The 22,642-nt window shown below is 46.9% G+C and overlaps 3 protein-coding genes and 1 non-coding gene across 10 annotated transcripts; 1 reads left to right on the top strand and 3 right to left on the bottom strand.

Moving 5' to 3' along the window:
• Positions 1 to 505: 505 nt before the first annotated feature.
• Positions 506 to 7,923, bottom strand: LOC120680685 (DNA polymerase I A, chloroplastic-like). 3 transcript variants are annotated; one of them, XM_039962197.1, is made up of 13 exons: positions 7,606 to 7,923; positions 6,385 to 7,102; positions 5,719 to 5,916; positions 4,611 to 5,278; positions 3,967 to 4,393; positions 3,725 to 3,820; positions 2,575 to 2,667; positions 2,291 to 2,485; positions 1,929 to 2,021; positions 1,528 to 1,767; positions 1,363 to 1,452; positions 951 to 1,154; positions 506 to 867 (listed from the first exon to the last, which is right to left on the bottom strand). In XM_039962197.1, the coding sequence occupies exons 1-12, from the start codon at positions 7,740 to 7,742 to the stop codon at positions 993 to 995; spliced, it is 3,117 nt and encodes a 1,038-aa protein (XP_039818131.1). In that variant the 5' UTR covers positions 7,743 to 7,923; the 3' UTR covers positions 506 to 867; positions 951 to 992. The 3 variants fall into 3 exon arrangements, with proteins under 3 accessions (XP_039818131.1, XP_039818130.1, XP_039818132.1); XM_039962196.1 differs by having other exon boundaries at positions 506 to 1,154; positions 7,606 to 7,774; XM_039962198.1 differs by having other exon boundaries at positions 527 to 1,154; positions 1,528 to 1,740; positions 7,606 to 7,774.
• Positions 7,924 to 8,618: 695 nt separating this feature from the next.
• Positions 8,619 to 9,885, bottom strand: LOC120681350. The gene is made up of 3 exons (XM_039962851.1): positions 9,579 to 9,885; positions 9,411 to 9,463; positions 8,619 to 9,278 (listed from the first exon to the last, which is right to left on the bottom strand). Exons 1-3 carry the CDS (start codon positions 9,883 to 9,885, stop codon positions 9,066 to 9,068), a joined length of 573 nt encoding a protein of 190 aa, XP_039818785.1. The 3' UTR covers positions 8,619 to 9,065.
• Positions 9,886 to 10,762: 877 nt separating this feature from the next.
• On the top strand, positions 10,763 to 10,834 carry TRNAW-CCA. The gene has a single exon. It is a non-coding gene; the product is annotated as a tRNA-Trp (tRNA).
• A 372-nt stretch (positions 10,835 to 11,206) lies between these two features.
• On the bottom strand, positions 11,207 to 20,103 carry LOC120681598 (transcription factor TGAL6-like). Of its 5 annotated transcripts, XM_039963148.1 has the most exons (15): positions 19,898 to 20,103; positions 19,422 to 19,728; positions 19,229 to 19,321; positions 18,626 to 18,931; positions 18,479 to 18,530; positions 17,811 to 17,962; positions 17,027 to 17,141; positions 13,563 to 13,767; positions 13,400 to 13,474; positions 13,122 to 13,181; positions 12,940 to 13,017; positions 12,788 to 12,851; positions 12,375 to 12,646; positions 12,028 to 12,267; positions 11,207 to 11,928 (listed from the first exon to the last, which is right to left on the bottom strand). In XM_039963148.1, exons 7-15 carry the CDS (start codon positions 17,080 to 17,082, stop codon positions 11,770 to 11,772), a joined length of 1,209 nt encoding a protein of 402 aa, XP_039819082.1. In that variant the 5' UTR covers positions 17,083 to 17,141; positions 17,811 to 17,962; positions 18,479 to 18,530; positions 18,626 to 18,931; positions 19,229 to 19,321; positions 19,422 to 19,728; positions 19,898 to 20,103; the 3' UTR covers positions 11,207 to 11,769. The 5 variants fall into 5 exon arrangements, with proteins under 5 accessions (XP_039819082.1, XP_039819078.1, XP_039819079.1 ...); XM_039963144.1 differs by having other exon boundaries at positions 18,479 to 18,931; XM_039963145.1 differs by having other exon boundaries at positions 17,811 to 18,530.
• Positions 20,104 to 22,642: the final 2,539 nt, after the last annotated feature.

Genomic DNA, 22,642 nt, shown 5'->3' with positions numbered 1-22,642 from the left:
ATAGCGATCAGGCGCCGGAACTCCTCGAGATGTATCCTCCTGATCACCGCAAGGGCAGCTCGCGTGGTGATGTGTGTTGAGGTTCAGATTTGGAGGTTGACGTGGCCATTGTTTTAAGACGAATTGAGCAGAACAGAAGCTGATAAAGCATGTTCTATTTGCAATACGGAAGCATATGCTGCATTGTCATTTGGTTCTGAGCTTCAGGCTTTGCCGTGATCTGCTGCTTCGTATTCTGAATGAGTTGAAATAGAAACATTCTTCGCTGGCCCGTTTAACTCTGTGCCGGCATGGTTTCGCTGCCGTACTTACCTAATCTCAAGTTATACCCCTTTGTTGTCATCACTTTGCTTTGTCAGTTGCCATCCCGTCCCCTCTTTTTTCCTGCAACTTTCAAGATAGTTCGGCAGACACAGGTGCTGACGTAAGGCATTTAAAGACGAATTCTTGACGAACTGGAACATCATCGCAACACTGCTATGCACAAATGCACAATAACGTAGAAGAAAAAACAAGATTAGGAACAGAACCACGCCAAATTACATTCTCTCGAGTCTCTACCAAAACATAGTTTCAGCTGCAGTACGTAGCGAAGTGTTAAACATCGGCAGAATAGGTCAGCTAACCTAATACGTCAGCATGCTAGACAAATCTTATGAACATTGCATGCTTAGTTTTTGCTACTTCTCTTCGGGACAGTCAACTACATCATGCAAATGACAGATCGACAGATCCTAATTGGGAGAGTGGGAGTCAAGCTAATCCGATCTTTATGGTAGTGCACAATGCCTTCCCAACTGAGTGCCGATCGCCCACTGCCCAGCTGCCACTGCCCATGGCGAAATAATTAGTGCATGGCATCCAAACCTGGGGGCGCACTAGCCTACCAGTTGATACCAGTTCAAAAGGTACTAAATTCCACCGCAGGAATTGATGAGGCACAACCTTACCATTCTTGCTCAACACTCACAGAGGAGGGCAAACAGCATGGTCTACTTAGCTGCATACCAATTCTGCGCACATTTGGCATCAACAGCCAGGTCGACCTTCAGGATGTTGGTGCCATAAAAGGGCTTAGACATGCACTCGACCACTATGGACTTGGCCAGTTCAGCAGACTCTGCAGGCCCTTCCAGTATCACTTCATCATGCACCTGAAATATGGAGTCGTCAGTTCTTCTAGGTCTAAATTGTGTTGCATTTAACCAAAAAAGGCTAAAACTAAAACAATATTCCACTGTGAGCACCAACTGCATACATTTTGACTCAGAAAAACGGGATCAGTGCCCTTTTCAGTTTCAAAGGGGCAAACAAAGTGTGCCAACATTTAAACAGTGATCAGTAACTTTATACGTCAAATACCTGCAAGAGTAGCGTCCAACCAAGTTCCTTCAGACGAGTATTCCTGTCTATCTCAAGCATTGCACACATAGCAACATCTGCTGCACTGCCCTGTGGTGTTAAAGGAAAACATTTTAAGCACAAAACTAATTTCATCAACTATGAGTTGCGATAGGCAGTACTCACCTGTACAGGAGCATTGATAGCAGCACGCTCAATGTGACCCCTTTGGCCAGAAGTTGCATGAGCCATGTTTGGAAAACGGCGTGATCGCCCAAGCAAAGTATAAACTTCACGTTTCTCCTGTGCTAGCGCTTTCTGCTTCATTTGCCAAGCCAGAACCTCCTTTCGATCACTATACCAGAGTTTCAGTGTGTCCTTTGCTTCCTTAACAGAAACCTGATAAGGGAGGAGATTACATGAAGGCTGCATTTCAAATAAACATGGCTAATCAGCATGCAGGTTGTTTTCTGGTTTCTAGCTGATTGGTTAACCCAATAGGCCCAGCTGGTACCGAAAACACACTAAAGTTGTAATGTTGCTGTTAATTTAGATTTTAGAGATATGTTCATTTGACAAGTTTGTACCTTCCAATCGCGAGCAAGCCCATGGGCTGTTTTTCCATATGCAATGGAAAAATTTAGCATTTTAGCTTTCCTCCTCTCAGCACCAAAAGCATCCTAAATCACAAGAAAAGCATTAGAGTTTCATTCCAGACACATCACATACATTCTCATGCTAATAATATTTCTGGACCCATATCCACAATTAACTCCTCGGTGTATACTGGACCAAAAGACATGGAAAATAAAGGAAACCCGAAAGAAACTGTAAGTGCAACAAAGTGCAGTACACAAGATGAAGCGATAAACTGGCATGCCTGACCGTAGTTTTAACAAATTAGAAGGAATCAGTATAATTCTCAGAAATACCATTAAAGCTAGCATACCTTCAACAGAGGCACATGAGGTTTCTCTTGACCAGGTTGAGGATGCCACTCAAGAATTACTCTCTCTTCTTCAACAGCCTCGCGAATGTGCTGGTACATGTTCATGGCAGTCCTGGAATGGAAGTCGCCGCCAGCTTTGAAAGCATCTAACATGCTTTTACAATCAGCAAGATGCGCCAATATCCGGAGCTCCAGCTACACATAGAAGAAGTATGTCTTTTTTATTTTGTACTATTACCAGCGTACAAATATTTGAAAACTCTGCTGAGCAGTGAGCACAATACCTGACCATAATCAGCAACAATAAGAGTGTTCCCTGGAGCTGCAACAAAAGCTTGGCGAATTTTATACCGATCCTTTTCAAGTGCAGGTTGGTTCTGCCATGGAGGAATTTACATCACGGATTCAACAAATTATTTGATGTTGGTTATTGGTATCACAATACAAGAAGATGTAAAGCAACCAGCTCACAGCTTGCAAGACTTGACAAAACATTTCTCATCTTTTGGTTATCACTTATCAGATTAAATGCTGCAACAACCTCAGCTAACTATTTTGGGCCATCATGTTCAAAGAAACCGCAGAGCTCATTTTCAAATATAATATCAGTAACAGCTTGAGTTGATGAACATGGCCTAATGATTTGCATAACAGTACCTCGTTTAAGCTTCATCCAGTCCACACATATTAAGAATATAGAAACTGCCAATCTAACTGCTAAATACATTTGTATAATAGTTCATATTCCAATTCGGCGCATTAGCTTTAACCTATCGCCAATAAGTATGACACTGTGTCTTATGTTTCAAGTTAGGATCCAACACTCAAATGGGCTGCTGTCCTTTTCTAAAATGTTCTAATATGTTGAAAGTCCAGTATAATTATTGAATGTCGTAAATACGGGTATGGATGGCTCCAAACCCAAGATGCACAACCTCACTGCAAGGGCAGGGGTAGGAGAAGGGGACTGGGATAATAGATTGGTTCAATTCCTTCATGCCTTTGATTGATACATCCCCTAACTTTATATAGAGAGGTTCAGTTGCCACCTACCTCTAACCCTAGCCCTAATGGATCCAGCCCATGGCCTAGCCAAGTGCCCATAACATTGACCTTGAGAATGCCATTATACTACAATCGAGTGCAACCTCCCTAAAATCGTACTCCCTCCGTTCCAAATTATAAGTCATTCCAAGAATCTTGGAGGGTCAAACCATCTCAAAGTTTGACCAAAATTATAGAGAGAAACATAAAGATTTATGACATCAAATAGGTATACTATGAAAATATAGCTAACAAAGAATCTAATGATACTTAATTGATATCATAAATGTTATTATCTTGTTATATAAATTTGATCAAACTTAAAAAACTTTGACTCTCCAAGATTCTTGGAATGACTTATAATTTGGAACGGAGGGAGTAAATGCCAACCTGTAAATTTGGTGTTCTCGCTGATAAACGCCCTGTTTCTGTGTTGATATTTAAAGAACAGTGGATCCGCCCCTCCTTACATGATATATGATTTCCCTGTCAGGGGAGCAAAACGAGATAATTAGGATAAAGACACAGGCTAAGGCTATACTGTGTGATAGTTGACATTCAATCCAAACTCGCATAGCCGTGTACAACAATGACTGCTGCAATCTACACTAGAGTATGTGGAGCCAGCTCACCTGTAAAGGAAGAATGAAGTTGGATATCAATGAGTCAATAGAACAGATCTCACATAGAGCTGCAATGGCATGGCATGCTTCTTTTCCTTTCTTGCCTCCTCCAAATGCTTCATATGCAGTTCCATAAGAGGAGGTGTCTTCTAGGTCACAATCAGAAATTTCAGAATCACTACCACATTCATCATTATTTACATCATCTGTTGTGTAAACAAGATCCGATGGAACTTTCCCAGCCAAATTTCTCAATGCATCCCCGCTAACTGAAGGCCAGCCACTTGCAGTAAATAGTTCAGTTTGGAGGTCTTCCACAATACTGAAAAGTTCAATTGTGCGATACTTTGGAATCTTCTTGCCTTCTGCAACTGCAGTTTCATCATTACGCACTTTAATAGCTCTACTCTTCGGCAAAAATTCACCAGGTTTCAATCTGTCAGAAATTAAGAACGTCCGAATTTATAGGGCTTACATCCAAGGAGTATCCATGAAACAGAATTAAATGTATATATTGACTAAAAATTTTCTCCTTTTATTTTGTGGTTAATATGTAATGAATTAAATAAGACTTTCCTAGATGGGAAATGAAAGCAATATAAATGTGGATACCCAAAAGGAATTTTAAACATAGGAAATGGCGAAGTTCATACCTGTTCTCTATACCACCAAAGAAGAGTTGTCGAATCTGAGTATCACTATTAACATTCATGTATTTTGCATCAGGGCAATACTTAGATGCCCACTTCCGAAATTTATCAGCAGCTAATTTGCGCTGGGCGACAGCAACTTTTTCAATCTCTGAAAGGTAAGCACGGTCGACAAGCATTCCAGCTGTTTCCATTTTGACAAGAATAGCACCAAAAGGACGCCAATACTCCTCATAGAAATCGTACATTGAACCTTTGGGGACACCATCAAAAGTCCAGGGCTTCCTTTCAAGCTTGCTTTTCAAGCTTTCATAAAGCCTCAACGTACTCATGGAATCTAGTGAAGAATAACAGATCCACAGTTCTCTGTCTTCTCTTTGTAAAGTTTCAACAGGCTCAATTGCAGTAATTTTACCTTCTGATCCATCTTTTTTTATCTTTTTCCTACCAAAGATGGTTTGCATTGACCGCTTACCGATCTTTTGCACTTCCTTTGGGACAACACCCATGACCCTGTGATCATTTGTAAGTCCCTCAAGAGAATATCCCCCATCCGTTCTTCTTGACGAATCCCAAAGTCGTGCAAGATGCATCGTATCAGCATGAAATCCAGAAACTTTAATTCCATAGTTCTCTATGACATGACTATCGAAACTATAATTGTGCCAAACCTACATAACGAAAATAATATACTTTCTTTAGAACATTCCAATAATGAGATAAATGAGGTAGATGTTTTATCCTATGGTTCCAGGAATAGCAAGGTTTGGCTACAGATGTCAAAAGAAAAGGGTAAAAGCAGAGAAACAGATAATTTGGCTAACACCTCCACATCATAAAGTTGTAAGCATGAGTTTTGAATCTGGCTGTGATATAATCATGTAGTAAATAGTTGCATGACCACTTCCCTAGATAATTGCAATTATACTCTTGTTCTTGGTTTCGTTTATACCACAATAGTCTTATACAATGATGGAACAGAGCGCATGGACAATAGTACAATCTCTTTAGGATCAACCCCAGCATCGAGAAATTAGTTAATCAGTAAAGATATATGGATTTGGTGTCCCGCCCAAGAAAGAGACCCACGAGAAAGTGAGCTGCATTTCACCTTCCTAATTGATGGATCTTCAAAAAATGGGGCAAACTCCATGAGAACATCCCGTCCACCATCCAGCACATCCACCCAAATGCATGTCTTGTCATTTCCAAAATCAGCTTCAGCACCAGAAGTGCCAGAGTAGATGCTAAAGCATGTGACCTTTCCATGGCCAACTGGTGTCTCTTGTTTAACATCAATATTAGCTACCTGCATGCATTGAGCTCTCCTAAATTATAAACAATAACAAGGAGTTGGTTTGCATTCAAAACGAAAACAAATCTTTCCAACATATAACTTAATTGCCAGTACCATACCATCGAACAAAGAACACAAGATAATAATGGGTATCTGCTTAATTCTGTTCAAGATCCAGAGACTCCTCATTTATCGTGGACACCATAGTGAATAATAAAGCAAAAGGTGCAGGGATATATGGTGTATAAGGAAGTCACAGAAAGAAAGAAAAATGAAAATTAAATCAGAAGCAAACATTGGAATTTAAAAAAGGTGGGCATGTAGGCATATGTAAAACCCTGAGTCCTGATTTTAAAGGAGTATATACTGCCTTATTGAACATGTCAATAGCAGATTTAGGCAGCAAGCCATGACAGATATAGACAAACATAAGGATCTTATATAGAAGTTCAAACAATCGACAAGGGTTTTCATCCCTACCTCTGTATCACATGCATGAATAAAATTTCTGTACTTCGTAGTAAGCAACTGAACAACTCTCCTAGCTGACTTGACATCATCAACCACCAGAACTTTTTCATAGATGGTAGCAAGTGCCTTCCGTGCATCTTTAGACTCCTTGGACAAGGGCGCTCTAGCAGGAGAAGGTTGTACTGTCTCCTTGGGTGAGCATTCATTTTCATCTTTAGCATTGCTTTCTGTAGGCTTGTCATCAAATGGTAAGCTTGTTTCAATTTCAGAAATTTTCGGAAGAGAAGCATGAAACTTGGAACCATTTGGCCAATGAGCCTCCACTTCCGATTCACTATGCCTGTTAGCTGGTTTGGTGTCATCTTTAACAACACTGGCCAGTGCTGACACAGCAGCTACAGCACGATTAATCATGTGATGCTTTGCAGGTTCCATATTGGCATGCCTATTTGCAAGTGAATTCGGCGCCATTCTTTGTCTTACACTGTGAGCTGAAGACTGTTTGGAGCTCTTGAAATCTTCTAGGTTTTCATGATGAAGAATAGCTGGCCCTAGGTGACTGGAACCTTTGTAGGCACCGTTGCTGGTTCTGATCAAAGATAACCTCTTGCTCTCAGCAGCCCATTCTTGCGCCCCACTACTTTGCACGTTAAAGTTGACACATACTCCAAACTTAAGAGGTTTGTTGTCTTGAATTCCAACACCTGAACTATGAGAGTACTCCTGCCTGACAATCAGAACCGTTCTTAAAGTTAGAGGGAAAACACCAAAGCAATGCACAACTAGGACACTTTGGAGAACCATCATCAAATGTTGATTCGCTAACAAAGTTCAACCAAATACCATAACCAGGGACGGGCCAGACACATAGAGTCAGTCCTACGGGAACATGGGATATGGATGCAGAGCAAATTTACACGACAGACAAATTAAGCTCACTCATCCACGATTGGTCCATAGAAAGTACTAGTATCACCAGAACACGACACAAAGGTTCCTGAAACAGGACCGTAACCACCGCAGCAGCAGCTTTGCCAGCTAGCACAGGCTCACAGCATCGACCATTCGACCTAACCTAAAAGCATAGGCCAGCATCCTAATTCCTACTGCCCCGTGTAAACCTCGAATCAAATGGTTATCACTAGCACTACCACATATTCACACACATCACGCAGGCTACCTAGCTTCACTGAACGAGCATGGAAACCTCAAAACAGTAGGGGTACTAACCTTCCGCCGCCGGTGAAGGGCGGCATCGTCGAGCGGCCGCGGCGGCGGGGGCGGAAGGGCGAGGGCGCCCACGGAGGCGCCGAGCACGGGCACCGCCGGAGCAGCGCCGGCGCCGGCGCTGTCCCGGGCATCGCCATGGACCCCACGAGCCGCCTCAGCCTCCCGGCCCCTCCCCCGGCTCCCCCGCCGCCGCAACCGAGGCCGCAGGGCGCCGTCTTGGACAACGCCGCGCGGCGCGGGCTACGCACGCGTGCAGGGTTCAGGGGCAGCACGCGCCGGGCGCGGGCATTCGGCGGCCGCAAATGGAGCGGCGGCGGCGGCGCGCGAGGAGAGTTTGGGCGCCGCGGTGTTGGGGGGGGGGGGGTTAGGGAAAGGCAGGAGGGTTTACGCCAACGGTGGAATCCGGAATCGTATCTGTGCCCTGCCTGCCTGCCTCCGCCTTGCCGCTTGTGGTTTGCGGGGCGGGCGGGGCGTTGCTGGTGTCGCAGGCTTGCTTCTCGGCTACGTGCACACGGCTGGCGCCACCAGCCCGGTTGGCAATCTTGGTCCTTTGTGTGTGTTGTTTTTGGTGTGTACACATCGGCGGGTATGGGCGTTAATGGTTGTCTAGTGGGTTTAGTGGATGATTTGAGGGTTTAAATCTTAATTTAGTTGGTGGACCTCCCAATCGTGGAAGATGGGGAGTTGTGTTCAGCGCTGTAGTGTTGATGTGATGGGCAAAGGGTTAGGTTACTAGTTTATTTGGAATTTTTTTAATCTGTTTTAAATTGAAAGGAATGAGAACGTGATGAATTTTGGAGATGTAACATTAACTTATGATGAAGTGTTTCTTAAAAAAAAACTTGTGATGAAGTGGCTACATGTGTATCAAGATTTATGTCTTCAAAATAAGGAGCGATGTAGTTGCGATTGGATGGATACAAATGTCAAAAATTCCAAGATTTATGTCTCCAAAATAAGGAGTGATGTAGGAGTAGTTGCGATTGGATGGATGCAGCATGTGAATGCAAAAATAGACAAAAATAGGAATGTCAAACTATAAATCTGCAGGGAGTAGATACAAAGACCCGACCTAAAGGCAGCACATCCTTCCTTAGCGTGCTTCCAACCTACTAAACGCTACAAGAAACGCACCGAGGCGATTCTGGCATCCCAAAAATTACTGGCTGATCGAGGATCTCTCCTCTCAGATAGTCACGCAGGACACGTACAAGCTAGCTAGCTACTATTATGTAACTACGGAGTACAGTACTCATCATCGGCCTTCAGTAATCCATCATCATCAATTTACAAGCTGTCCCGGACGTTGCGACCACAACGAACACGCTCAAGTCTTTGTTCGTAAGAAGCTCTCGGACGACGACGACGTACGTACAATGCTTCATGCCTTCATTCACCGGCGCGCGAGAGCTCGTACTTGGTTCGTTCTCCGCTCGCCGTAGCCTCGTCGCGCCGGTCAGCTAGCTGGAGGGCACCGGGTAGCACTTGCCCCTGCACATGCAGCGGTAGACCATGGGGCACGGCAGCGGCTCGCCCGCGGAGCACTTGAAGCTGACCATGACGCGGCTGCACGGCGAGCACGCCCCGCACGCGTGCGAGCAGTCCGGCAGGCTCGACCCCGTCGCGCGCACCTCCTCCTCCCGCAGCGCCAGGTCCTGCTCCTGCCTGCCCCCCTGCCAACCAACAACCTGAACGTGAGCTCGGCCGGAGAGGTCGATTCAGAAACTCAGATGTACGTAGGCATGTAGCCAATGCCCAATGCAGATGCAAGGTCGTCGGGTGTGGTTGGCGTAACAACAGCGTACCTCCTGCACCGAAGGTATGGTCATCTCCGCCGTCGTCGCTCCATGCTCCAGAGCTGTGTTCAGATGACAAGATCGATCATGGTTGGCACGGCACGGCATCACAAAGGGCGAGCACGGGCACTGCAAGGAAACTACTGTGTGCCCTGTATCGTGCAGACGCACACTTACCAGGAGCGGGTCTGATGCCATCGCTCACGGCCGCGAGCAGCGACACCGCCGCCAGAGCGAGCAGGGCGCGGTGAACGTGAACTGCACCCGCAGGAGAGCGCCTCCCCATCACCATCAGCCCAGCCCAAGGGAACTGCGAGAGCTCGGCGCGGCGCGCGAACCGGCCGGGAAGTGGTGTTCTCAGCCCAGTGGCTTCGATTCGTGGTACCTGCTGCGCGAGGAGGCTGAGCTCTGCAGAGGCAATGGGGGCGTTGGGTTTCTGCACGTCACGTCGACGCGCCGGCCGGGCATATATACCCGCGTGCATGAGTCCGCGGCCATTGATGAGGGGCGCGGGGGACCTTTGATTGTGCGCCACAGGTCACATGATCCTCGGCCCCTCACACGGATTCAATGACCCCCTACCCTGCCGCGCCGCAGGCCGGCCGGCCGGTCGCGGTCGAGAGGCGCGGCGTGGCCATGGCCATTCAAGGCCGGGGGCTCGGCCTGCCGCCCTGCGCGACGACGACTGCGGGCCGGGCGCGTGAGTGAAGGGGGTCGTGGCCCCGCCGGCCGGAGACTGAGGCGACTGGCCGGCGAGCGGCGAGGCAGGCCGTGACGCGGGGTCGCGGCGGCTTTGAATGAAGCCGGCGCGCCCCCATTTACTCCGCTTCTCTGCTCCGTGACTGCGCACGGTGGGAGATCGAGTTCGCTCAGCCATCAGTTACTGCGGCGCATGAGCCTCTCCGCCTGTCGCGTTGCTCTGCCTCCGCACTCTGCTGGCTGACTGGCTCCCTCCCCTGCTCACGCGCGCGCCGGAACTGTGCGGCAACTCTCTGAACTCGTCCGTGCTCCGCGTACCCTCGCTGGATAAAGGCTAGCAAGCAGGATCCCGTAGCCATGGCGTGCATGGTCCCTGCTGCGCGATGCGTAGGAGTAGGAAGTTAAGCGGGGCAGAGGAGCTCGCATTGATACTCCGGGTCTCCGGATCGACGGCCCTGCTTCCTGATTGGATCGTGGAGAATCCGACCTGAGAGATACGGAGCGGAACACCTGAACTGAAGATTGCATGCGGCAAATCTAGTGGTAATCGAGGAACCAAGCTCGGTTACCGCGGGAGCATTACCGAGCCAGAACAGAGTAGATTTGAAAAGGACGTTGTATACTTATAATATATTGGAAACCGAGAATAGTCGTGCACCACCGGATCCGTGGCGCAATGGTAGCGCGTCTGACTCCAGATCAGAAGGTTGCGTGTTCGATTCACGTCGGGTTCAAATCCCCGATTCTACCGGATTTCTTTTTATCTTATCAGGTTTATGTACACGTTGCCCCCTTGATTCTTCTTTTCTGATCTCTTCCTTCCCCTTTTAATGTTGTAACAAAAAAGACTACACATTACACCCTTGTTTCTTCTTTATAATTTTCGTGTTATTATAAAAGATTTTGAGGTTATAAACTGGAGTGTGAAGTTATAAACCGACCGAGTTTGAGGTCTGCCTCTCCACGGAACACCTGACATAGTAGCGGCTATTCTCAGTTTTGCGTTTAACCATCACAGATTATAACTCCCAAACACTCAGAAGCTGCGAATCTGTTTGGATGGACTAAAGTTGAGTGCTAAACTTTAGCACCGATTAGCACTAATATTTTTACCTTAAGTTCTGACACCCCTGAATCGCTACATATAATGCATCTCATCTTAAGTGGACTAACTTGTTCCATAAAATACATTGCCTCAAGGACTGCATGCCCTAGTCATGATAAAATGGAGAGACACTAGTTACATATCGTTACATAATAAATTCGTAATATACCGTAACGCTACTTGTAAAACCCATCATTTATACCAATTAATTGTACGGCTGTAGAAGGCCTCCGGGCACGGGCAGGGTACACCAAAACAAGATATGTACACGTCTCGAAAGGCCTCAAATTTCCCGTTATTCTTTGATCACCTGACAAACGCACGCCACTTTGCTGTTCCTCGGAGACGCGGGCACCGGCACGTTGCCGGCGCCGCTGGCTGAGAAAGCCTCTGCGTTCCTCATCTCCAACTCCAACCAACCCCAGCGAGGTCGACGACTTCTTCGTCCCTCCTCGGCTGGCCTTACACCTTGGGAAGTATACAACGAACTACTACTCTTCGTCGCCGTCGTCGTCGTCTTTGGTCATCGCCGGCCCCCGGTGGCTAGCTTTTCGCCACCGCGCTCTAGCTAATCGCCGACTCGCGGGGCCGCGTCGCCCACAGATGGCTGAGCGCGCGGAGGCGCTGGAAGTAGTCGCCGAGCGCCAGGAGGCCCCTCGCCGCCTGCCGAGTCGTCAGGATCTTGTGCATCTGCTGCAGCATCGTCTGCCGGAGATGGTCCGCCTGCACACCCAACCGAGCAGAGGCCACGCATGCTTGTGAGCAACAGGCCATGGTAGATGATGATGCTTGGCGACCGGTTCGGTTCGATCAGTCAGTTACCTGGGTCACGAAGCCGACGAGCTCTTTCAGCTTCTCCACGGCGGTCGCCATCATCTGCAGCATGTAGCCGTCGGGGGGCCCGAAAGGGTCGGCCGCGGCCGTCAGCGTCTCGGCGAGGTTCTGCTGCAGCTTCTCCATGCCCTGCGACAGGGCGTCCTCGGCCTGCGTCGAGGTGTGCTGCAGGCCGCCCACGGCCATCAGCTGCGCCTCTGTCAGCGGCTCCAGCTGCGGCCTCAGGATCTGGCACCAGCAAACAGCAAGGTCCAACGTGTGAGACAACACTACACTTGCTGCATGCCTGAAGCTGCACGGTGGTCGGTAGTTAATAAGTTGAGCGAGCCGGCCACCTTGAGCACTTCCGACGGCCGGAACCCGCCGATCCACAGGAAGAAGCGCTCGGCGGGGGTCTTCCACATGCCGGACGTGACGTAGAACACGTCGGAGTTGGCGGCCAGCGCCTTGATCCTGAACAGGTGCTCGTAGTTGTTGAGCCCGGTCTCGACGAGCATGCGCAGCTCGAGCTCCGTGGTCTGCCCCTGGAGAGCCGACCTCAGCTCGGCTGTGTGCCTGTTCTGCTCTTCCACCCAGTTGCTGTAGTCTATCTCGAACGCAGCAACACCTGTGGAAATGAAACCACACAAATTAAATAAGCCGGAATTCAGAAACGCAAGGTGTTGCTCCTGAAACTGAACGTTTTGCTGAATGCCATTGGACAATTAGTGTTTGTTTGTTCTTCAGAACGATATGCGCAAAACCTAACCTGGATCCATTGTTCCTGCGAAACCGAGATTTGGGTCTCCCAAATTCCCATTTGCATATGCACCCTGAAGATCAGTCAATGCACTGAATCAGGGAATGTAGCAGGGACTGATGAAAATGGCTTTAACCAACGGATCGTTTCCTTTCTTGTACCTGCTGTCGAGCCCGTTGAAGCTCTTGCTCTAGTTGTGCCAGCTTCATCCGGCTTGTCTCTAGCTGCTGGATGTAGGCCTATTGAACAGCAATAAAACGGCAAAAATTGTGAGATACAAGGTAGGGGTAACCCATACCTTACCCTGATAGCACCAAAAGATTGGTGAAGTTCTTGTGGTTACCTTTTTTCTCAGCCGGCTCTTCCGAGCAGCCTCTCTGTTCTGTGCAAGTCTTCTTAGGACCTGAGGCAAATCATTTCAGGTTCATATTCGGAGCATTTTATTTCTCTTGCATGCAACAATAAATCAATCAACCTAGGAAATGGACTGTTAAAGCTAAGAATTAAAGACTTTTCTCTGTTGGAACATAGGAGTATTTTTTTAAAAAAAAAAACCAAGCATGCTGTGGCAATCAAAAGCAGAAAAGAAAAAAAAAACAAGTAAAGATCCTTGAATTGTACCCTCTCTGGCGGCCTGCTTGTTTCCTGATCCGTACTTCTTGCCGGCTCCAGTGCTACCTGTGGAACATCTTCTAGCTGCGCAAAGCTCATCAACATGAGTACTCTGACAAATCACAGAAGGCATGAAAGAACCAAGCTGATTGATGAGTTCATCGTTCTTCACCCCAGTGTCGAACTTGTCCGCCTCCATGACGGTGGACCCGCTGGTGGCCTGGCCGCTGTCGACCTTGAACGGATCGCTGCTCCACATGCCCATCACCGGCGCCGGCGCCGGCCGCTCGTACACCCCCATTCTGATGGGCGCCGCCGCGAACTGCACCGCGGACGCAGAGGTCATGTACTCCGGCGGGGAGGCGGCGGCGCCGATGCTAACCAACACAAACAACCAGCGGGGAGGCAGCGTGAGTAACGGCAGAGCATTCGTTGCAAGTGGCGATCAGGTTAAAGAAAAAAAGGTTGGCGAAGCTTTCGAGCTCCAAATGGAATGAGCACAGCGGCAAAGGCAGAATATGCTCGCTCTCTCTCCCCGAGTGCGGCCGCAGCCGCGGCCCGGAAAGGCGGCCTCGGCGAGCACTTTTGGCAAAGCAGCCGAGGCTGACAACGTACGCAACAAATGATGGCATGATGATGGATGGGGCGCCGAGATGACGCCGCGCACTCTGGCCACGAGAAAGAAGATCTTACCGTCCACGGCGTCGCCGCTGTCACCTCCGAACGGCAATGGTTTCACAAGGAGCTAGGAAAAGTTCGGTGGCCACCGGCCGCCGGCCCAGCATGGGCATGGGGGGAGGAAACGAATCGACGGCGAGCTGCGGTTACGGGTTGAGGTTGCCTACTGGGATGCGAGAACCTGTGCTGGTGCTGCCTAGCCTAGCCTACTGGGACGGGGTGCATCTGCATCGGCTCGCGGGACCATCGAGAGAGGAGAATCGGAGCGGCAGCTGCCCTGGCCAGTGGTGGCTGGACTGGATGCCACGCACCCTCCGCCGTCGCCTCGACCTCGAGTGGAGCCTGGAATCTGGAATCCGGCGGCTGTAGCGTGGAGCCAGCCGGCGGCTTTCGCAGAGGCAGTAGTGGTACAGGTACAGCAGCTTGGGAGCGGTGGTGATCGATGGTGATTGGCTGGTGGGTAGCGTGCCGGGAAGGAATAAATCGAGCCCGGGCTCGACGCGAAACGGAAGAGCTCGTTGCCACCTCTTTCCCGGGCGGCTCCTGCTTCTCACCGCGGCTGCTTCTAGTCCCCGCTCTTTCCGCGCCGGCGATGCTCGGCGCCGCCGCCCGGCCGCGACGGCTCAGGAACGCGTACCCAGTGCCAGCGCGACACGACGGCCGACCACGCCACGAGGGCGCGAGTCCACGGCCACTGCCCACTGGATCGAGCCACGACGTCGTGGTGCGCGGCGTGCGGCTGGCCAGCGATACGGTGGTACAGGATAAGCCCGTGTGCTGATCTACGCGGAGGCGATAGCCGCGCCCGGGTCTCAGTCAGGTGCGCACCGGCCGACCGGCGGCGCCGGTGGCCGGTGCGGCCCAAGTTGCGTCCCTACCCCGGGGCCGGGGCTGACAAGGACGGCCGCCACCACACCGGCCAGTGCCAGGAATTCCGGCCATTTCTTAGTAGCAGATGTTAAACTAGTGGTTAAGGATTAAGCATGCAAAGAGTGTGGCGACAGTGACGCCGATCAGTTCATCAGCCGTGACATCATCACATCAGACCGCAGGAATAGCAGGGAAGGCTCCCGAAGAAAACCCCCAGAAACTCGCTATATTTTAGCCCAGACGACTGAGCTCCTTCCACAAGCTTAAGCTTAAGCTGACGAACGGCTGTCCTTCTCGGATGGTAGTATACGGTCGTATTGTGCATCGTAAAAGACCTCATATGTTGTATGCTTGAGTTTCGAACCTCTCCTTTCTATTACCTTCCACATGACCAAATGGGAGTTCAGAATTGCAAACCTAGCTTCGGCACTAACAATCGAATCCATCCATGAGGCGAACTCAGTAAGGACCTCAGATCCTAGTCCTAGTAGGCAGTGGGGCTGTACCATAACAAACGACAGTGTGTTTCTAGCATGATCTGTTCAATGATTCATGGCCTCATGGGCCTCAATTATTATTGTGTGCAAGCAATGCAATGTTCGCATCCTGCACGGCAGGAAACAGAAGCTTCATCACACGTAGTGGAGGGCTTGCCAAGCCATCATCCAGCAGGGCGAAAAGAGGGTTTGGATTGGATGGCCCCTCAATTATTGGCGAGGCCACTTGGCTTTTACGGCAAAGCAGGTTAGGTTGGTCTCTGCTCTATCCAGCACACAGGAACGGCTGCAAATAAAGCTGTGGTCACTGGCCACTGGGCATCATCTGAACCCCACCGTCCAAGTTATCTGGAACAGATGTGCAGCAGTGATGGGCAACATTTTCTTTTTTTTTGCTTAATTTCGCCACACGTGTGGGTGTCATTTGTCACTGTACCAGGTTTATATGCAAGGATCTGGATCCTAATTCTCCTACAGAAACAGTCTACGAGATGCAACTCTAGTGGTGTATACCCATATCAAGCCAACTATGCAGATTGCAGCAGAGAAACACACACACAAAGAACATAATATGCCATGCTTGCATGCGTACTAAAATATAAGGAACAAATTCTGCAAGTTGTTTGTAGTATGGGCTTACTGTGCGCAATGATGCTGATGAAAAGGAAATGTGATGGCTGACAACAAAAGAAAAGGGAATGTCTGATTGATTTGCCAGTGGTGAACCCTGCTAACGCACAGCACTGGCCACTGGTCACCACTTCCTTCAGATCAGCACCAGGCCACTTGAGCAGGCGGGCGGCAGCCCCAGCTTTGAGGCGTACTGGGTTGGAGATGATGCAAAAAAACAAAACACCTTTCCTTCACCAGAGCCTAGTGCCTCACTGCCAATGCACTATTTACCAAATAAGGCTCCCGGCCCTTTCCGTTAGGGGGTCAACTATCAGAGGACCTCAGCTAACGAGAGACCTGATACAAAGCTCACCATCATGGCCGCTAAAAGGAATGGTACTGATGGCTGATGTGTTGTATCCAGGAACAGCTATGTGTCTAGTGTCTTGCAAAATTCAGTGGAACATGTGGGAAGCAAGAAAAGTTTGTCGAAAACGAGAGCATATGGCTGTCTAGGCTATGCAGAGAACAAAGGGACACGTCTCCCTTCACAGTCTGCTTTTGGAGAGAGTTAGCACAAAGTGTCTCTTGAGTCTTGATGTAGCATGCGTTTTGGTCCTAATTGGTGATTCCAAAAGACGGTAGCCAGCGTATTATTTTTCCTATTTTTGAGCTTAGCTTTGTTTATTTTAGCTAACATGAGCTCACTCCAGATGCACTAGTCCACTTGAACCTCTAAAGATCTAGTATTCAGTTTACATCATGATGTGCCACCCACAGGTAATGAAAATCTAATGCAAATTGCACTACTAGTCTATTAGTGCTAGTGACACCAAAGTTATTGGCTCTCTTTACTTCACATCTCGTTCTACTTCAGCTGGCTGATTGGACAGTCGTCAAAATGTTGGTATTTGCTAAGAATCAGATGGGCAAAACGTTCAGATGACACAGTGGGATCAGGTCCAAAGGAAATACACACCTAAGCTTGTGAAGGTTGAAATGATCTTCAAGGTATCCAGGGTAGAGCTCCATCATAACATGCTCAAAATGATCTCTCTTAAAGTAATACTTAGACTGATCACCTCACCTCGTATCTGTCAAAGAAAAAATAGCAATCGAATTTACCAAAACGAGAATACTGGCTGCATGATTCATAAAATTTGAAGGTTCCGCATCTGCTCTAGGCTGTCTAGTGATGACTGAACATGAAAGAAGATATGGTCTTAGAAAAAAAAAACTCTCATGAAAGATATGCTCTTTTGAAAATACAAATGTTTGATCACTTGGTCTGATCACTTTATTCTGGCCGACAATGTAAAGATTCTCATAAACATGGGTGCAAGAGTGCTATTCCAGATTTATTGGAGGAGCCAAAATGATTCATTATTAACTATGTATCCTTAAAGCTGGTCACACAGAGTAAGAAGCCAACAACAAATTGAGCACGACTAACTAATGTTCGAATAGCCATGAATCATATGTAGAAGAACCCATCCACTGAGAAACTAACATGTCTTAGCCCAAGAAAACCATGCCCTATTTCTTTCGAGACAGCAAGGATGAAGAGATAAGCAAGCTATGTTTGGCAAGGTCTAGTGTGATTCCTTCGTTGTTTTCAATTTCTACCAAAACCCCAGCTATCATTAGCTATAGCATACATGAAGAGCAGCCAAAGAACATAATTCTCCTTGCTCACGAGTCATGACTAAGATCAACACACGATGAACAAGCGAAACCAACAATTAAGTAGGGAAACTTAGTACCTGGTTGCAGTTTCTTCAGTTAAGGATAACGGAGGACATCAAATCACTGAACACAAGGTCCTTCACGGATGTGCTCTAGCTCAGCTCCAAAGGACACCACCGGTTGGCCGGAGGAAGTGATGCCGGGTTATATAAGGAGCCAGCTGCCTTCCCTTTTAAAAGGAGGAGCCAAGTATAAAGAGCTTTTAGTATCTAATATTATCACCTGAGCCTCATGCTTAGGATGCACTAATTATTCTTTACGTAAACTAGTTGGATATGTGTGAAGTTGCTTGCACAGAGGAATACATATACGCATCCATCATCGCCTAACAAGTGAGAGCCTGAAAAGTATGCACATGATTTTGACAGAGAAGAAAGACGGTAACTTTCGGGTGTAAAAGAAGCATGCTTATAAGCCTGCAGGGCAGGCACACACTTGGTTAGTTCGAGAGATCGACACATTAGGTGCTCAATAGTATCAGTTAACACAATAATTTGGCAATGCCCTGGAAAGGCATCACTCCAAGTAGTTTCCACATACATTGTACTACAATTCCACCAAGCAAAGATGGTTAAATACACAACATCCACTGTCACTTATTGATTAGGCAGAAAGGTGATAGAATTACTCATAGATGAGAAGATTTCAGTGCAAAAGGAGCTTTCGTTGGCACAAGATCACCTACAGATTAAAGGTCCTTGCATTTGTGAGCTTGTTACTCACAGGTACAGATGAAACTGTCTAAACATAAATGGTTATGAGTCAGATGGAGCTCAGGACAGAACTAGGTTCATTCAGATAAAATTATAAAGTGAGCTTATCATGACTTAACTCAATTGCTATAGTGCTTTTGGAACCTCAAGAAGACCATAAGGATTTAAGTAATGCTTGTCGTTGTGATGACCCTATAATGGGGTCCTGTTAGATTCCATGATGCAAGGGACATCACTAGATTCACCAAGTTGGTGCAAGGTGGAACTTCCCATTTCTGGGGTATCCCTCCTGATCACTAGACCTCCTCAACCTTCCCAAAAAGAAGCCTCCTTTACATCTTCTTTTTGCTCCAATGCTATTTATCTCCAATTCCTCAGTGCTCTCTTCAGTGGCCTATATACATTCTTGTTGAGAAGAACACATCCTGTTGATCAGTCAATTAATTATAAAATAGAAATACCTATCTTGGTAACGAGAAACTGAATTCAAACATCAGTTGAAAAAAAAAGCTTAAAACAAAGCACAAATCTCTTAAGAATTTTAATTTGATTTTGTAATACTACATCGTCTACTCATTAACGAGTCTTAAGTCGTCCCACTATTGGGCAATCATTGCCCATATCTTTCCAAAAGCAAGAGGAAATTACACTGCATAATAATCTGATCCAAAGCAAAGCAAAACAAAACGAAGAGGAATATATTACGGCAAGTGGGCACCTACTCTTTTGCGAATTGCGTAACCCTGGTGCGCGACGACGAAGAATTCTCCTTTGCCATAAAGGTGCAAAAGAAGAGGAACCATTCGACGGGCAACCTAAAGAAGAAGAGATAAGATAAAGCACTATGAGGGATCAATTAGTAGTATAATTAGGCCACAATGATGCAGTCCTGCTAATATATGCAAACTATTGAACCTTAATGCAAACGGGCCCCTGCTTGCTGATGGCAGCATTATTGAAGCTATTCATGCATGTCTACATCATGGTGTGTGTTTCCCCCCTTTTTTGAGTGAGAATGTGTTGCAGCAATAGTCGTGGCTGTGGCTGTTTGATTCCTTCGTTGCCTAGTCTTCCTTTTGCTTGATTGGTTTGCGCCCTTCTTTTCCCGACCTCCTTTTGCCCCCTTTCCAGTGTTCATGATGTTCAGTATGATTTCAGGGAAAATTCTTGTAAAAAGTTGGGGTAATTTTGTAGCCCCTCCAGTTAATTGGGCCCTTGAATCCTACAAATAAAATAGTCCAGGAAGGGCAGCGGGTTGATCAGGATAAGAAATTACCCTCTCAAACATCAAATGCGGCTGTTTGATTTCAGGGAAGTTAGGGCAAAGCAACAGATCATAAAAGTGCAGTGCAGGTCGTGCTCTGTATCGATCTGAAAAAGGAATTGCTTACTTGCTAATGCAATTTCAGGTTTCTTCGCCGCCGAGGATTCCGGTTGGCTACCTTTCGGCAGGCAGAAGTAGGCAGCGGTAGATTTGAGAACAGGAGAAGAGTTGGGTTGACGGCATCCGATGCCGCCTTGAAAACGAACACTGATGCTGTACCTGGTGGGCGTGGGCCAACCTTGCCTGGGCCTTGGACGTCAGCTAATCTCTGAAGCAGCAGCGTTCAGGTAGCCATTCTGACAGATTATTATTAGAACGAAAGTTTCTCAGCCAAATCTCCCGGATTAGGATTTTTTTTAGACCCTGCATTAGGAATTTAGGATTCGATGGCCAAATATTTTGGATGTGCACACGTCGTACAACTAGTTGCAATAGTAGTAGTAGTGCTTTCGGTTTGATACTTCGATCTCTGACCCAGATAAGTGATTACCCATGAGATGGATTGCGGGCACCAAACTACTTATCAATTTGGTTGTCGTATCCAAGTACGAGGTGAAGAAAATTCGCATGAAACTAGTGCGATGAAGAGAATGAAAAATAAGTAAAAAGTTGCAGTAGCACCATCAAAAGCAAGAGCAAAGATACATTTCACCAAGTGAGCAAGCATGATGGTGCATGACAAAGATTCTCACGTGAGCAGTGCTACATGCTGCCTCCATTTCACTTTTACATGTAGCAACAATATTGACATTGTTGCTCGATTTTTTTTAATATACTAGCATGATGGTCATGCGTTGCTACATGTAATCTATATCTATTACTAAAACGAGTAAGATTTTCACATAAGTTTTTGGTTTGATCCGTCTTGTGTCATTGACATGTGGGCCTTAGTCCATCTCATATGCGAGTCGGAGTAGCATTTTGTCAATCGGAATCCTAATTGGAACGTGGACAAATCAATCAGAATTATAATCGAAACCTAGATAAATCAATCGGAATCCCAATCAATGTCGAAACCCAGATAAATCAATCGGAATCCCAATCAATGTCTCGCATGAACACAATATAGTCTGCACACGGAGAACAAGCACAAAGTTGATGATATTATTTTGTTGGTAATATTATGTAAATTTATTAGATTATCCGTAGCAACGCACGTGCACTATGCTAGTATAATAGATATACATAAGACCACCAAATTTACGTCGTGCCATGATCATGGAAGACATTGATTGTCCGAGTATGATTAGAATTCCGATTGATTTATCCAGATTCCAATTAGAATTCTAATTGACGGATCACTGAATCATTGCTTTTTAAAAAATAATAGAGATAGAGATAAAAAAGACATCAACACTGTCTCCAATTGAATATATGGTGGTAGCTTCTTTTAAAATTATGTTTCAACAAAGTTTATAAAAAACACAGGATATGTTTTCAGCATGTGTGGTCGAAATCTGTTGAAGCTAACAGCGTGCACTTTATATAACGAAAAAAAAAAGGTGACAATAGCCGGTTTGTGCTCGCCATTGTTTCTTAGGACCAAAAGAATCTCGCAATTGGCGAGTGAGAGGTCACGGTGATAAGTTATTTTAATTACCAAGTGGGTGAAAAGTAGTAAATGAACATAGTATTGGAATCTCAAAGTAACACTGGATCTTGGCTGTTTATGCGTTAGAGTATTGATCAGTGAGTAGATGCGGCCTAAGCTGATGGCTAGTGATGGCTTTGCTGCAAGTTGCTCCTACGATCTTTAAGCAGAACAGAGCTTGGCTATTGGTTTGTGCCATGGGACGATTCTCTGATACTCTGGTCTCTCCAAGTTGCTTCACATTGAGCTAGCAGAGGCCAACGTGAGCCCTGACATCTTCAACAACCCAATCAGAAATAAACAAGGAGAAGCGAGGTGATTTCTGTTTCTTTTTCTGCGCTTTTGGTCGCTCATCTCTCTGCTTTGTTGATCTGAGAGAAGAAATGCGTTTGCAGGGGCGAAGCTACGTTCAAGTAGCCTGGTGCCCATGCACCAGGGTAGTGAAAAAAATTACTACTAATTTGACTTAAATTTATCATGGACTGTTACAAAAGTTTGCAGATTTCTTTAGGAGTGCACCACGGTAATCTTAGCGCTAGCTTCGCCACTGTGCGTTTGGTCATGAGTTATAGACCGATGCCAATCGGAGCCCAGTTGGTGTTTCCTTATTGCGAGGGAAGAAAACTCTGCGTGGCCGACATGATCAGTGTGCTGTTCATATTGTAAGCTAGGCTTGAAAGTTCAAAGCCTAGTGTCGATCGATGGGTCTTCTTCGAGGCATAATCCGCATCTGCCTGGGTATATGTATATCTCTTCTTGAAACAGAGACGAGCATTACGTGGTGAACTGAGGATATACTCTTTCAAGAGACGGACCAGCCATGAAAACTCTTCAGAATTTGTGAGTGTCAAATTCAGACAAATTCAGAAAAGTTTTTGCGCAACCTTGCAGTGCCCTCGCGGTCGGTGGTGGTGGGTGCCTGGGTGCGGTATCACCCATCGTTCATATCAGTCGCGAACGCAATCTACTCAGCACTGAGAGGATCAGATCAGAATGCCGCAGGCTTTCGTCTTCGCAGTTGGGTAGGGAGACGCAAACTCGATAGACCGCGTGCAATTACTTTACTGTCCAGTTGCAAAGCTAAAAAAAAAACCTTGCAAAGCTAAAAGCCTAAAGGGGATCACCTTTGGTTATCAACTATCAAGGCTTGCTGGTGCAGCTACAGAGATGCTCACTGGACGAAGGAAGGCATTTCGTGTTGATCCAAGGAACCCCAACTTT

Source organism: Panicum virgatum, chromosome 7N (assembly GCF_016808335.1).
Source record: "Panicum virgatum strain AP13 chromosome 7N, P.virgatum_v5, whole genome shotgun sequence".
Lineage (NCBI taxonomy): Eukaryota > Viridiplantae > Streptophyta > Magnoliopsida > Poales > Poaceae > Panicum > Panicum virgatum.
The sequence above is the reverse complement of the archived record's forward strand: the minus strand, read 5'-3'. Positions and strand labels throughout refer to the sequence as shown.